The 14,794-nt window shown below is 42.3% G+C and overlaps 1 protein-coding gene across 1 annotated transcript in view; it reads right to left on the reverse strand.

The window, feature by feature from the left end:
• LOC102266058 (scavenger receptor cysteine-rich type 1 protein M130) overlaps positions 1-14,794 on the reverse strand; it is a 36,509-nt gene that overhangs the window by 3,658 nt on the left and 18,057 nt on the right. The window contains exons 7-15 of the mRNA XM_005908318.3: positions 11,215-11,529; positions 10,803-11,117; positions 9,456-9,548; positions 9,060-9,374; positions 4,545-4,865; positions 3,462-3,770; positions 2,937-2,972; positions 2,625-2,732; positions 798-893 (exon numbers count right to left, since the gene is read on the reverse strand). Of these exons, the coding sequence (XP_005908380.2) occupies positions 798-893; positions 2,625-2,732; positions 2,937-2,972; positions 3,462-3,770; positions 4,545-4,865; positions 9,060-9,374; positions 9,456-9,548; positions 10,803-11,117; positions 11,215-11,529 (1,908 nt within the window). The remainder of the gene's footprint in view (positions 1-797; positions 894-2,624; positions 2,733-2,936; positions 2,973-3,461; positions 3,771-4,544; positions 4,866-9,059; positions 9,375-9,455; positions 9,549-10,802; positions 11,118-11,214; positions 11,530-14,794) is intronic.

Genomic DNA, 14,794 nt, shown 5'->3' on the forward strand with positions numbered 1-14,794 from the left:
GGTAAGGAATATTGAGAAGGCATTGAGTCTTCATAAAGTGGATATTGGGTTTTTTAAAGATGTTTATTATTATTGTACTGTATTGTATTGCATTGTATTTTTTAGCCACAGGGCATGCAAGATATTAGTTCTGGGATCGAACACATGCCCCCTGCTGTGGAAATACAGAGTCTTAACCACTGGACCACCAGGGAAGTCCTTGGGATATTTTTTACAACCCAACAGAGTTATGCCTCCTAGAGGCAGAATTGGTGCTCTGGTGCTAAACAGAAATCAGAGAATAAAGAAAGAAGCTTAATGTAATGGGAAATAAGGCTAGTCCCATGAATAGGAATGGCTTCTGATGGGACAAAGACACAGAAAGCTTAAACTTTCAGAAAAATGTAAGTTAGAGAAAGGATCGTAGCAGAAAGTGGAAATGGAAGAAATTATGAAAGAGATATGGAATGTTTAATCTTTCGAAGATTAGTTTCTGTTTTAATATAAAGATGTGCAAGTCATAATATCCTACAATGTAGTTCCTCTGTCAGAAATCATCATGGATCTCTTAGCCAGAGGTCTTCATGATTGCAATTTCTAGGAATAATGAATACCTAGTCATTATTAAATATTCAATAATGAATATTTCTAAGAATAATGCTTAGTTCTTTCCTGCTTTTCTTCCTTTTGTGCATCACAGGCTTCTTATTATGTTTGAGGTTTCTTTTCACTACTATGTCAAGTAGAATGCCTCTCAGCCTCAGCTGCAGTTACCAATCTGAACCCCAGGGCTACGGACCCTCTAAGAACCCACAGACCTGAGGAATTATATAGGTCCAGATCATCTGCTTTTAGGCAAGAATTCATCTCCCGGTATTGAATTTCGTGGACAGAGTTCTCTCCTCTTGAGGAAACTGACAAAAGAGGTCATAGGTTAGGAGTCAGGGGGGCATAATAAAACTTTCCCTCCCTCTGTGTGCTTTTTCTCAGCAGTGCAAGCACACCCAATCATCACCTAAGCCCTTGTCCTGTTTCCATTCTATTCTACTACCAAGCTTCACCCTTGTGAAGCCACAAACACAAATGCAATAGCAATGAAACTAAACCAGGTATCCCATTGCCATCTTATTACTACCCAGTTTCTTCTCCCAAGGCAGCCAGCATTCTTCCATAATTCACTGGAGATTCATCTAAAATCTTTATAAAACTTATCCTTTCCTGCTCATTCTCACTATAAAGTCTTTTTCATCTTTCATCTCAACTATTTCAAAATCCTATCTTTGTCAATAATGTAGTTCTCTTTCAGCCCCTCAGATGTCCAAACAGAACTTTCTAAGAGCCCGCCTGACTACTCTGTCCACTATACCATACTCTTTAATGACTATTAATCTTCTTACTGGAAAATACAGAACTTCACTACTTGTTTCTTCCCCTTTCTTCAGCCTCATCAGGAACTTCTGTCCTTGAACTCACGTTTAACTTACCCCGAAAAAAACACCAAATGTGCCATCTTTAAGCTTCTCTACACTCGTAAATATTTTTTTCTCTCCCTGAAATGCACTCACTAAGTTCTTTGCTCTATATCTTCAAAATTTGTCTCAAAATCTTCTAGAAGCCTCCAATACTCCTTTTTCAGTTAATTAATGTATTTTCTGGGCCCCCTTTGTTCTTTATTCATGTTACTATATAATTATACATTGCAACTTATTTGTTTACATATATTTCTCTTTCGCTAGACTGGAAATTACACAAAGACAAGAACATTGGAATATCCATGTCTGAGTCATCTTCAGAACTTAGCATGTTGCTTAACAGAACAGTAAATTTAGTAATAAGTATCGGAGAAGGCAATGGCGCCCCACTCCAGTACTCTTGCCTGGAAAATCCCATGGATGGAAGAGCCTGGAGGGCTGCAGTCCATGGGGTCGCTGAGGGTTGGACACGACTGAGCGACTTCACTTTTCACTTTTCACTTTCATGCACTGGGGAAGGAAATGGCAACCCACTCCAGTGATCTTGCCTGGAGAATCCCAGGGACGGGGGAGCCTGTTGGGCTGCCGTCTATGGGGTCGCACAGAGTCGGACACGACTAAAGTGACTTAGCAGCATAGAGTAAGAGCAAACAAATGTTTGGGCAATAAAGGATTCATCATGCATCACACAAGCATACTCATTCTAAATGATCGATTCTATAACATCCAATTAAAGATGTAGATAGACTATTTGCTGTTGTTTTTAGTTGCTAAGTTGTACCTGACTCTTGCAACTCCATGGACTATAGCCCACTAGGCTCCTCTGTCCATTGAATTTTCCAGGCAAGAATATTGGAGTGGATTGTGTTTCCCTCTCCAGGAGATCTTCCTGACCCAGGGACTGAACCCTCATCTCCTGCATTGGCAGGTGGATTCTTTACCACTGAGCCACCAGGGAAGCCCATAGCTACATTATAATAATCATCAATACAAGCAGTACCCCTTTTCTTCTCTGAATTTTTGTTTCTTCTTTTGGGGAAACTGCTTAAATCTCTTCTAGGTTTCCTCTTTGTGGCCATTTGATACTTGAATCTAATTTTTGTTGTTGTTGTATTATTCCAAGAAATTTTTTATGCCATAGAAATGTTAGAGACACGATAATTTGGCTCAGACCTGCAAGCCGCTGTCTCTGTCTTCGCCTCTGAATCCACAAGAGGGTTGCGATGAGAAAGGCCAACAGGATGACCCCAAGGATTCCAAGTGCAACAGTGGATGAGTGACCTGAGCACAGGGAAACACCACAAGAGGTAATAACACCTTAGTTAAAAGACCTGGGTCCCCAGTTACTATCCCTTTTCTAGGTCAACTACAGGATTGCTGAAATGAATTTCAGCTTCTTAGAGCTTCTGACCCAGAACATCTTAATAAGAGGGATTCTAAATAATGCAGACAACCGGTCCCATCCTCAGAAACCCCTTGATATACCTGCGGCCTTTACTGATCCTTTGCTCTCTGCAATTTCTGTAGGAGAAAAGAGGAGAGACTCAATTCTGGCAGTTACATACGGAACAGTTACATCTGTTTCCTGTCTGGGGATTTAGCCTCTCAATCAAGTAAACTACTTCTTCCCACCCAAAATTAGAGACCCCTAGTTTTTCCTCCCTCTGCACACGGACACATGTAAGCTAAATGATTTTCCTCAGTGAAAGTCGCTCAGGCGTGTCTGACTCTCTACAACCCCACGGACTGTAGACCGCCAGGTTCCTCTGTCCAAGGAATTCTCCAGGCAGGAATACTGGAGTGGGTTGCCCTTCCCAACCCGGGGATAGAATCCAGGTGTCCGACATTGAAGGCGGATTCTTTACCGTCTGAAGACCAATGTATAACAACACGAAGGATTCTCTCCCCACCAGGTCGCTGTGTTGGTACTTCCGGTCCTTACACAATGCACTTCCCCGCCCACCCTCTCCTCATTGCCGCCGCGGGAGATTCCAGACCCCTTGCGCTCACCTGAGCACTTCACAGAGGCATCCTCCTTGTGCCCGCAGTCACTGTGTCCCCAGGATCTGGCAGGACAATCCCACAAGGAGGACTCATTGCCCTTGCACTTCACTTCATTGAGCCATATGGGCCCAGTTCCCTGGCCGAACGCTGCCTCTTTTCCTGCCTCCAGAGCTAAGCCACAGCCCAGCTGGCGACACACCACCTGGGCATCGTTAAGGTCCCAGGAGTCATCACACACTGTGCCCCAGGAACCTCCGTGCCAGACCTCCACGCGTCCAGAACAATTAGTGGTTCCTTCCTGAAGCCTTATTTTATCTGAAAAATCAGAGACATCTTGATCATTTCTGAGACGATAAAAGCTCCCAGGAGGTCACAGGAGAAAAGAAAAATTTGAAACTCTTTTTAAAAATCTGTTTTAAAAGATTTTTTAAAAATCTGTTTGCTTATTGAATGTGCATTTGGAATTTTACAACATTCATCTTTCATGGAAGTCCATGTCCTTCCAACAAACTAGGTATATTAAATATTTCATCCTGGACATTAGAACGTTAGTGTGACTTAGTAAATGTCAATGAGATAAAGTTAGCATTGTAAATGTATTAGGTTGGTCAAAACTTTTGTTCCATAATTATACACAAATGAACTTTTTGGCCAACTCAGTATAAATCCTCTCAAACTGCCAGATAAATAGAAATCTTCTTCTGGTTTAAAAAGGTGTAGAACAGGGAAATAATTCAGGATTGATCTTTCTGACTGCTTCTTTCCTTACATTGAGTGTAACAAGATATTATTTGAAAGAAAAATGGAGCAACTCAATAGTCAAATACTGAATTATATATTCTCTGATCCTAATTTGTTCACAGAGAAAGCACAACTGAATAAAACTTTTGAGAAGGCCATCAGAGTATGATCATCTTTGAGAAAATGGTCACTGATCCTGAATATCCAAAGGCCAAATTAAATAAAATCAGTTACGTCATCCAGGTAGAATAAGAGTTAACCAAACCTTACTCATTCTTACTGAGTTAGATCAGGAGATGAGAGTGGAGCAACAGAATGAGATTGTCATACAGGCGCACAGATACTCACCAGCACATGTGATCCAGGTCTCCTCTGAGGGGCTGGCCAGTCTCCTCTTCCACGGAGATGATGGGCACTGCCATAAGGTTTCAGGTCCCTTAGGACACCGGACATTGTCCACCCACATGTACCTGTTCTCCACCTTGTCTGAAGGTGCTGGTCTGATACTCCCTTTGTCAGTACAGCCGAGCTGCCTGCATACCACCCCCACCGTGGTTGCAGACATGTCGCTCTTGCCCACGCTGCCCCAAGCTCCGTTGTAAAAAACTTCCAGGCGCCCTGCACAGGTCTCGCTGCTGCTGTCACTGATGAGTCTGAGAGACATGAACTCTGGGGTGAAATAAATAGCAGTTTTGCCTCTTTCCTGAAGATCTAGAGGACTGTCTTCATTTACTCTGATGTGTGCATGTTTTAAAAAATAGGTCAGTGTGCTTCCCTGGTGGCTCAGACGGTAAGAATCTGCCTGTAGTGCAGGAGACTGGGGTTCAATCCCTGGATTGGGAAGATCCCCTGGAGAAGGCAATGGCTACCTACTCCAATATTTTTGCCTGAGAATTCCATGGACAAAGGAGCCTGGCTGGGTACAGTCCATAGAGTTGCAAAGAGGTGGGCATGACTGAGCAAGTAACACTAACATGATCTAACAGGATATGCCATTATTAGAAATTATTTGGTAACTTCTTGATGATTTGGTACAGTCAGCAAAAACAAGACCAAGAGCTGAACTGTGGCTCAGATCATGAACTTCTTATTGCCAAATTCAGACTGAAATTGAAGAAAGTAGGGAAAACCACTAGACCATTCAGGTATGACCTAAATCAAATCACTTATGATTATACAGTGGAAGTAAGAAATAGATTTAAGGGACTAGATCTGATAGAGTGCCTGATGAACTATGGACAGAAGTTCATGACCTTGTACAGGAGACAGGGATCAAGACCTTTCCCATGGAAAAGAAATGCAAAAAAGCAAAATAGTTGTCTGAGGAGGCCTTACAAATAGCTGTGGAAAGAAGAGAAGTGAAAAGCAAAGGAGAAAAGGAAAGATATAAGCATCTGAATACAGAGTTCCAAAGAATAGCAAGGAGAGATAAGAAAGCCTTCCTCAGTGATTAATGCAAAGAAATAGAGGAAAACAACAAGAATAGGAAAGACTAGAGATCTCTTCAAGAAAATTAGAGATACCAAGGGAACATTTCATGCAAAGATGGGCTCAATAAAGGACAGAAATGCTATGGACCTAACAGAAGCAGAAGATATTAAGAAGAGGTGGCAGGAATACACAGAAGAACTGTACAAAAAAAATCTTCATGACCAAGATAATCACAATGGTGTGATCACTCACCTAGAGCCAGACATCCTGGAATGTGAAGTCAAGTGGGCCTTAGAAAGCATCACTATGAACAAAGCTAGTGGAGGTGATGGTATTACAGTTGAGCTATTTCAAATCCTGAAAGATGATGCTGTGAAAGTGCTGCACTCAATATGCCAGCAAAGTTGGAAAACTCACCAGTGGCCACAGGACTGGAAAAGGTCAGTTTTCATTCCAGTCCCAAAGAAAGGCAATGCCAAAGAATGCTCAAACTACCGCACAGTTGCACTCATCTCACACGCTAGTAAAGTAATCCTCAAAATTCTCCAAGCCAGGCTTCAGCAATATGTGAACTGTGAACTTCCAGATGTTCAAGCTAGTTTTAGAAAAGGCAGAGGAACCAGAGATCAAATTGCCAACATCCGCTGGATCATTGAAAAAGCAAGGGAGTTCCAGAAAAACATCTATTTCTGCTTTATTTACTATGCCAAAGCCTTTGACTATGTGGATCACAACAAACTGTGGAAAATTATGAAAGAGATGGGAATACCAGACCACTTGACCTGCCTCTTGGGAAACCTATATGCAGGTCAGGAAGCAACAGTTAGAACTGGACATGGAACAACAGACTGGTTCCAAATAGGAAAAGGAGTATGTCAAGGCTGTATATTGTCACCCTGCTTATTCAACTTATATGCAGAGTACATCATGAGAAACAATGGGCTGGAAGAAGCACAAGCTGGAATCAAGATTGCCAGGAGAAATATCAATAACCTCAGATATGCAGATGACATCACCCTTATGGCAGAAAGTGAAAAGGAACTAAAAAGCCTCTTGATGAAAGTGAAAGAGGAGAGTGAAAAAGTTGGCTTAAAACTCAACATTCAGAAAACGAAGATCATGGTATCTGGTCCCATCACTTCATGGGAAATAGATGGGGAAACAGTGGAAACTGTGCCAGACTTTATTTTGGGGGGCTCCAAAATCACTGCAGATGGTGATTGCAGCCATGAAATTAAAAGACACTTACTCCCTGGAAGGAAAGTTATGACCAACCTAGATAGCATATTCAAAAGCAGACATTACTTTGTCAACAAAGGTCTGTTTAGTCAAGGCTATGGTTTTTCCAGTGGTCATGTATGGATGTGAGAGTTGGACTGTGAAGAAAGCTGAGCGCTGAAGAATTGATGCTTTTGAACTATGGTGTTGGTGAAGACTCTTGAGAGTCCCTTGGACTGCAAGGAGATCCAACCAGTCCATCCTAAAGGAGACCAGTCCTGGGTGTTCATTGGAAGGACTGATGCTGAGGCTGAAACTCCAATACTTTGGCCTCCTCATGCGAATAATTTTCTCATTGGAAAAGACCCTGATGCTGGGAGGGATTGGGGGCAGGACGAGAAGGGGACGACAGAGGATGAGATGGCTGGATGGCACCACCGACTCAATTCTGAGTGAACTCCGGGAGTTGGTGATGGACAGGGAGGCCTGGCGTTCTGGGATTTATGGGGTCGCAAAGAGTCGGACACGACTGAGCAACTGAACTGGACTGAACTGATGATTTTGTAGATTTTCTTAAAATATTTGTTCTATAAATACTTTCAGGTTTTCTAATCTTGGATTTTGTAATTAGGGACCTTTAAAATGCCAACAGTGACTCTAAGTTGACATCTAAACCTCAATCAAAAGTTTACTCAGAGCCTTTTATGAATTACACAGTTTGGGTTTTTTCTCTCTAAATTATGGTAATTTTGACTTTGTAACCCTGATCTGTTCATTTTTGGACAATTGTCCTTGACAGTTAAAATTTAGTGAGATACTCAGACACTCAAACCAATGTTTTGCATGCGTTACCTTAAAATACAATAGTTCCCTTTCTGACACTTTGAAAAGTGAAAGTGAAAGTTGCTCAGTTGTGTCGGACTCTGTGTGACCTTAGAGACTATACAGACCAGAATACTGAAGTGGGTAACCTATCCCTTCTCCAGGGAATCTTCCTGACCCAAGAATCAAACCAGGGTCTCCTGCACTGCAAATGGATTCTTCACCAGCTGAGCTAGTTTTGTTTTGTATATCCTCTACCATATTTATGTCATATTAAATGTGAGAGCAAAATCACATCCGGCATTTAGAATTTTTCATTTTGCTAAGTCATAGCACCATTTTCCCCCCAATACATTACAACTGAGTACATTTTTCTAGTTCACAGTGCTTTCCAAAATCTTATCGTGTATACAAAACAAGAGCGGTATCTCATTGTGATTCTTTGTCTGTCATAAAAAATTACTTGGGCATGGCGGTCTTTTTATCTGTAGAACGTGGTACCAAATGTATTTCTTTTTTTCCTTTAAAAAAAAGAAAAGTTTTATTTATTTTTGGCTATCCTGAGTCTTTACTGCTGCACATGGGCTTTGTGTGGTTGCAATGAGCTGGGGCTACTCTCTAGTTGCAGTGTGTGGGCTTCTAATTTTGGTGGCTTCTCTTGTTGAGGGGCATGGGCTTTAGAGGGTGGGCTCAGTAGTTGTGGCGCATGGGCTTAGTTGCCCTGTAGATGTGGAATCTTTTCAGATAAGAGATCAAACCCATGTCTCCTACACTGGCAGGCATATTTTCAACCACTGGACCACCAGGGAAGTCCTCTTCTTGTCATTTTTAATCTACTTTATTAATACAGTAATCATTCAGTGGTACACTGAATCCTTAACCAACATCCAGCACCCTATATGTTTATAAAAGAATTTCTCATTATTAGTTTTACTGTCATTTTCATGACATGCAAACTCACTTCTGAGTTTTCCTCTTTCTGATATCATACTACATACTACCTTGCACGTGTGTGTCTGTGTGCTTAGTTACTCGGTCATGTCTGACTCTGCAATCATGGACTATAGCCCACCAGGCTCCTCTGTCCATGAGATTCTTCAGGCAAGAATATTGGAATGGGTAGACATTCCCTTCTCCAGGGAAACTTCCCCACCCAGGGATCAAACCCAGGTTTCTTGCATCTTTACTGACTGAGCCACCAGAGAAGCCCACTTTGCACATGAGGTAGCACTAATGCATCAGATCCACACTTCTGGCAGCCTGAATCTCACAACTGTTCCCTCTGAACCTGTAGTTCAAGGAGTTTGCTCAGATTAATATCCTCCCTACCCACCACCCTACCTCAGCCATTTTTTCCAAAACTGTAACCAGTTGTAATTTTGCAGAACTCACCTGAGCAGATAACTCCTGCATCCTCCTTATGCCTGCAGTTCTGCCGCCCCCAGCCATGGGAACGGCACTGAGAAATGCGAGGTTCTTTTCCATTACAGTTCACCTCATCCAGCCAGATGGGCCCTGATCCTTCCCCAAAATGAGCAGAACCTGTGGCATTAATGGCCACACCGCAGCCCAGCTGCCTGCACACCACGTGGGCATCATCCAGGTCCCAGCTGTCATCACAGATGGTGCCCCAGGAGCCCTCATGATAGACCTCTATTCTCCCGGCACAACGCCCACCTCCATTTACCAGGCGGAGCTGTCCACTCCCTGAAAGAGCAAATGAAACAGTGATAAATGCATTTCTGAGGATTTGGAAGTTATTCTCATGGTTCGGTCACCGATTCTCACCTATGCAAGGAACACCATTCTCTTCCAAAACAACGGAGCTTTCTGGATCTGAAGATGATGAATTGCATGGATATAGTGTCTGACTCCGATTTCCTGCAAGCACCAAACATTATCCATCACAAGAGATACAAAAGGATGGAATGAAGAGAGGAGGTCAACTGGTATACTAGATAGATGAACTCAGGACAAACATAGCTTTAGAGAAAGGTGTCTGGGTCAACCAGGCTAAGAATGAATCAGATCCTCTGAGAAGGCACCTGTGTGTCTGTGCTAAGTTACTTTAGTCATGAGTGACTCTCTGCGACCCCATGGCCTGTGCCCACTAGGCTCCTCATCCATGGGGTTCTCCAGGCAAGAACAGTGGAGTGGATTGCCATGCCTCCCTCCAGGGGATCTCCCTGACCCAGGGAAAACCTGTGTCTCTTATGTCTCCTGCATTGGCAGCTGGGTTCTTCACCACTGGCAGCACCTGGGAAGCCTGAGAAGTTACATGGTAAGTCCTAAATGGGCTTCCCTGATGGCTCACATGGTAATGAATCTGCCTGCAAGGCAGGAGACCTGGGTTCAATCCCTGGATCAGGAAAATCCTCTGGAGAAGGGAATGGCTACCCACTCCAGTATTCTTGTCTGGAGATTCTCATGGACAAAGGAGCCTGGTGGGCAGAGTCCATGGAGATGCAAAGAGTCAGACATGACTGAGTGACTGACCCACACACATAAGCTCTATGTAACTATGAGGTCCATGAAAATCAAGTTTACTTTCCACTAAAAAGACAAATGAAGTTAATATTCTGGTACACCTCTCATAATGTCTCAAAGAGGATCATTTCCTTTTACTCCCATTCTTTGCTATAGGTACACCCACTCCTTTTTGGAAGTATAGTTGATTAACAATGTTGTTAATTCCTGTTAATTCAGCAAAGTGATTCGGTTATACATATATACATACATACATATATATATATTCTTTTTTAATACTCTTTGGTTTATCAAAGGATAATTTTTATTGGAGTATAATTGGTTTTTTAATGTTGTGTTAGTTTCTGCTATACAACAACATGAATCAGCTGTAAGTATACATATATCCCCTCCCTCTTGAGTCTCCCTCCCACAACCCCCATCCCACCCCTCTAGGTCATCATAGAGCAACGAACTGAACTCTCTGTGTTAAACAGTATCTTCCCACTAGCTATCTCTTTTACACATGGTAGTGTATATACATCAATGCTGCTCTCTCAGTTCATCCCACTCTCCTTCCCTGCCCCCCGCCCCTGCTCCACTAATACCCACTCTTAAGGCACACCACCATGGCAGAGGCTCCTCATTGACTGCCCTTTATTCTCTTACCTGAGCAGATTACAGAGGCCACTTGCCCTTCAGGACACAGCGATGCACCCAGAGCAGTTACAGGACAATCACCCATGTGCTGTTCTGTCCCAGTGCAGTGGAACATGTGTCTCCAGGGCTGCCCACTTCCTTTCCCAAAAGGTGCTCTTCCTGGGATAGAAGCAGCAACTCCACATTTAAGCTGCTGGCACAAAACATGAGCATCTTCCATGTCCCAGTGAGAGTTGCAGAGAGGTCCCCAGGTCCCAAGAATCTTGACCTCCACTCTTCCTTCACATGGGGTATTGCCACCCACCAAGCGAACTTCTGTGTATCCTGGAAGGAGACAGGGCTTTAATAAGATGTCTGTGACTACCTAACCCTACCTTCCTCACAATATGGGGACAAAATGAACATGTTGTCTGGGTCTCACTTGAGCAGACTACTCCAATGTCCTTGCTGTGGCTACAAGTCCCATCCAGGCGGGGTGCAACGGGGCAGAGTGAAAGATGGGACTCGTTGCCTTCACACTGGAATTCTTCAGCCCAGATCTGTCCATTTCCTTCTCCAAAGTGAGCTCCCCCCAGGATGGAGACAACGCTGCCGCACTCTAATTCCCTGCATAGCACGCTGGCCGATTCCAGAGAGAAGTCAGAATCACAGATGGTGCCCCAAGTGTCGCCATGTTTCACTTCAACACGACCGGAGCAAGGAATGTCCCCTCCGACTAGTCTGGGTTCCCTGTGGGCTGAAAAATAATATTTTGTGAGAAAGAACATGATTCCAAGATCTTCCCTCCTGCTGGGAGTGAGTCAGGGAGTCAAAAGTGAGAAAAGGAAGCCATTCATTGCTCTTGGATTTTCTGCCTGGAGTTGGGCTTAACAATTTCCAGACCTCCCCATCCTTCACTGGACTACCCTATCAGATAATTCTGGAACTTTGCTTCATAGAACCCATAATTTCTGGAGCATGATTACTCTATCCTTTCAGTATTTTGCCTGTATTATCCATCACTTTGTAGCCCACAGATAATGTATGTTCATTCTCTCTACATTTTATCACTATATGCACCCACCGCAATCTGGAGTCTGCCCCAACCGTTTCAAGTGGTTCTAGGTAAAGACTTTTAATATATCTACTTCCTATTTCCAAAATGAAAAACAGACTTATTCTTTGATATCTCTCATACTTGATACATGAGACACTCTTTTCCCCCTGTTTTCTCCTCCTTCCTGCCTGTCGGTGTTTTATCAGAACCTGTCATGTGTTCCCCAATCAAAGTTCAGTCCTCAGCTTTCTCATCTCCTCAGTGGGCATTTTCTCTCAACTGCCAGTAAATATGTTTTCATCTATACATTTCTCTTTAAATTTATAGTCATAAGCAGATCTATTTGGACATCTTGAACTTAAGGTGTTCCAAATTGAATGAATTATGCACTGACAAGGCCACCATAGTCTTTATTCAATTAATGGTATCCAGGACCAAATTAGAACCATCTGAAATTGAACCCCTGTGTTTATCTCCTCAGAAATAATAATAATGATAGCAATGAAGATTAAGTGAACACCTACTATATATGTATATTTGTATGTGGCATTTTGGGCTTCCCTGGAGTCTCAGTGGTAAAGAATCTGCCTGGAGACTCAGCAGCAGACCCAGGTTCAATCCCTGGGTCGGGAAGATTCCCTGGAGAAGGAAATGGCAAGCCACTCCAGTATTCTGCCTGAGAAATCCCATGGACAGAGGAGTCTAGCAGGCTACAGTCCCTAGGGTCATAAAGAGTTAGACACAACTTAGCAACTAAACAACAACAAATATGGCATCTTGGTATTTATTTAGCAATCACTATTTCATCCTTATTATTGCCTTAGGATATAATTATTAAGACAAGGAAACTAAAATGCACAGAAGTGAAGTAATTTGCTAAGGTCACGCAGCAGGTTAATGAAGGGACAGGGTTTGAAGCCAGGCAGTATACTATAGAGCCTAGACTCTTGACCCTCACAACACACTGCACATGTGAAAGCCACCTGCACCAGCTGACTGACTCTCCAGCATATTTTTTTCTCCATACTTACTGCCACTACTTTGATGTAATTTGTCACCATACGTCATGTAGACTTTTGCAATAGCTTCCAAAGTGGTCTCCTTGCCTTTAAGTCCTCTTTCCAATAAATTTATGTCATGACCACAAATACTAAATTTCAAATATTTTCACATAGTTTCTGTCTAAGAGAAGGCAATGTTTCTTTACTGTGTATACAATAATTCATCTTTTCAACAAATATTATTAAGCACTTACAATGTTTTAGGCATTTGGATGGGCTAAAAAATCTATCACAGAGCTCAGTCTATCAGTAAGGATAGATAATTCTAGTACTACTACTAATAATCATAACCATAGTAGCTAACATACATTGATCACTTGCTGTGCAATTCCCATGAAGGAGTAGATATTATTACCACCATTTTTTTTTTTTTTTTTTTTGAGGAAATTGTAGCAGAAAACTTTGGCAGCTTCCCCAATAGCACTCATTTATTCAAATTAAGGAGACATAATAAGCATTATTTTAGCATACTCGAAAAAACTCTATGATGTCACTTTAAAAGCCTTAACATCTATTACTCTGCCAAACATACTTGTTACCCCAGCCTAAAGATGCTTTTTCAAGCTTCTGTGTCTCTGCAGACACTTTTTGCTCTACTTATATTTCCCAAACTTATGTTTGGGGGACAAAGTTACTTCTTTCAAGGATGCTCAATTTTTCACTGATTTCTCTCTCCTTCAAGAACACATAATTTAGTAGAAGATATACATGTTCATGTAATGAGTCCAAAACTAGATACATGTTTTAGATACAAAACTAAGGAAGGAGTTATCAGTTATATTTGGGCCTTTGTAAGAAAACTATCAGAGAAGGCAATGGCACCCCACTCCAGTACTCTTGCCTGGAAAATCCCATGGATGGAGGAGCCTGGTAGGCTGTAGTCCATGTGGTTGCTAAGAGTTGGAAACGACTGAGCGACTTCCCTTTCACTTTTCACTTTCATGCATTGGAGAAGGAAATAGCAACCCACTCCAGTGTTCTTGCCTGGAGAAAACTATGCTATGCTATGCTATGCTAAGTCACTTCAGTCGTTTCCGACTCTGTGCAACCCCATAGACGGCAGCCCACCAGGCTCCCCCGTTCCTGGGATTCTCCAGGCAAGAACACTGGAGTGGGCTGCCATTTCCTTCTCCAATGCATGAAAGTGAAAAGTGAAAGTGATGTCGCTCAGTCATGTCCGACTCTTAGCGACCCCATGGATTGCAGCCTAACAGGCTCCTCCATCCATGGGATTTTCCAAGCAAGAGTACTGGAGTGGGGTGCCATTGCCTTCTCCAGAGAAAACTATAAAGAGTACCATAAATCTGAACTGAGCTTTGAAAAAAGATGAGAAGTTTGCCAAGTAAATGATATGTGATATGGCATTTAAAGAATACAATCATGAGACAGGATGATCTAATTGAGGGATTATGAATAATTTAGTACGGCTGGATTTTAAAAGGTAAAGAAAAGACACACAAGCTATATAGCTGAAAAAATGGAGCTCAGGCTTTAAGGGCATGCTTCACTAGGTTGAGAGCCACTCATCAAGATAATTAAGAGCTTCTTTTAACATTTGTTGTTCAGTCTCTAAGTTGTGTCCAACTCTCAGCAACTAGGAGGTAATTCAAGTTACGTGGAAGATACAAAGTATTTTCTTTAATTCATCTTAAAAGAGAGGAAAGAAATAGAAGAGGCATATGGAATTGGACTTTCTAAAAGGCGTAAGTATTTTAGAGATGCCTGCTGTCAAACATGACTACTCCTTTTTTTAAATATCACTAATTCTTAAGATCCCTTGACATTACTATCAGCATGACACAGATATACCATCAGCCCTTGCCAATTTCCTAAAATGTTCTAGATCTGATGATATTCTCTATCATAGCAATACAGAATAACTCAGCTGTGCAAAAATTTCACCA

This window comes from Bos mutus, chromosome 5 (assembly GCF_027580195.1).
Source record: "Bos mutus isolate GX-2022 chromosome 5, NWIPB_WYAK_1.1, whole genome shotgun sequence".
NCBI lineage: Eukaryota > Metazoa > Chordata > Mammalia > Artiodactyla > Bovidae > Bos > Bos mutus.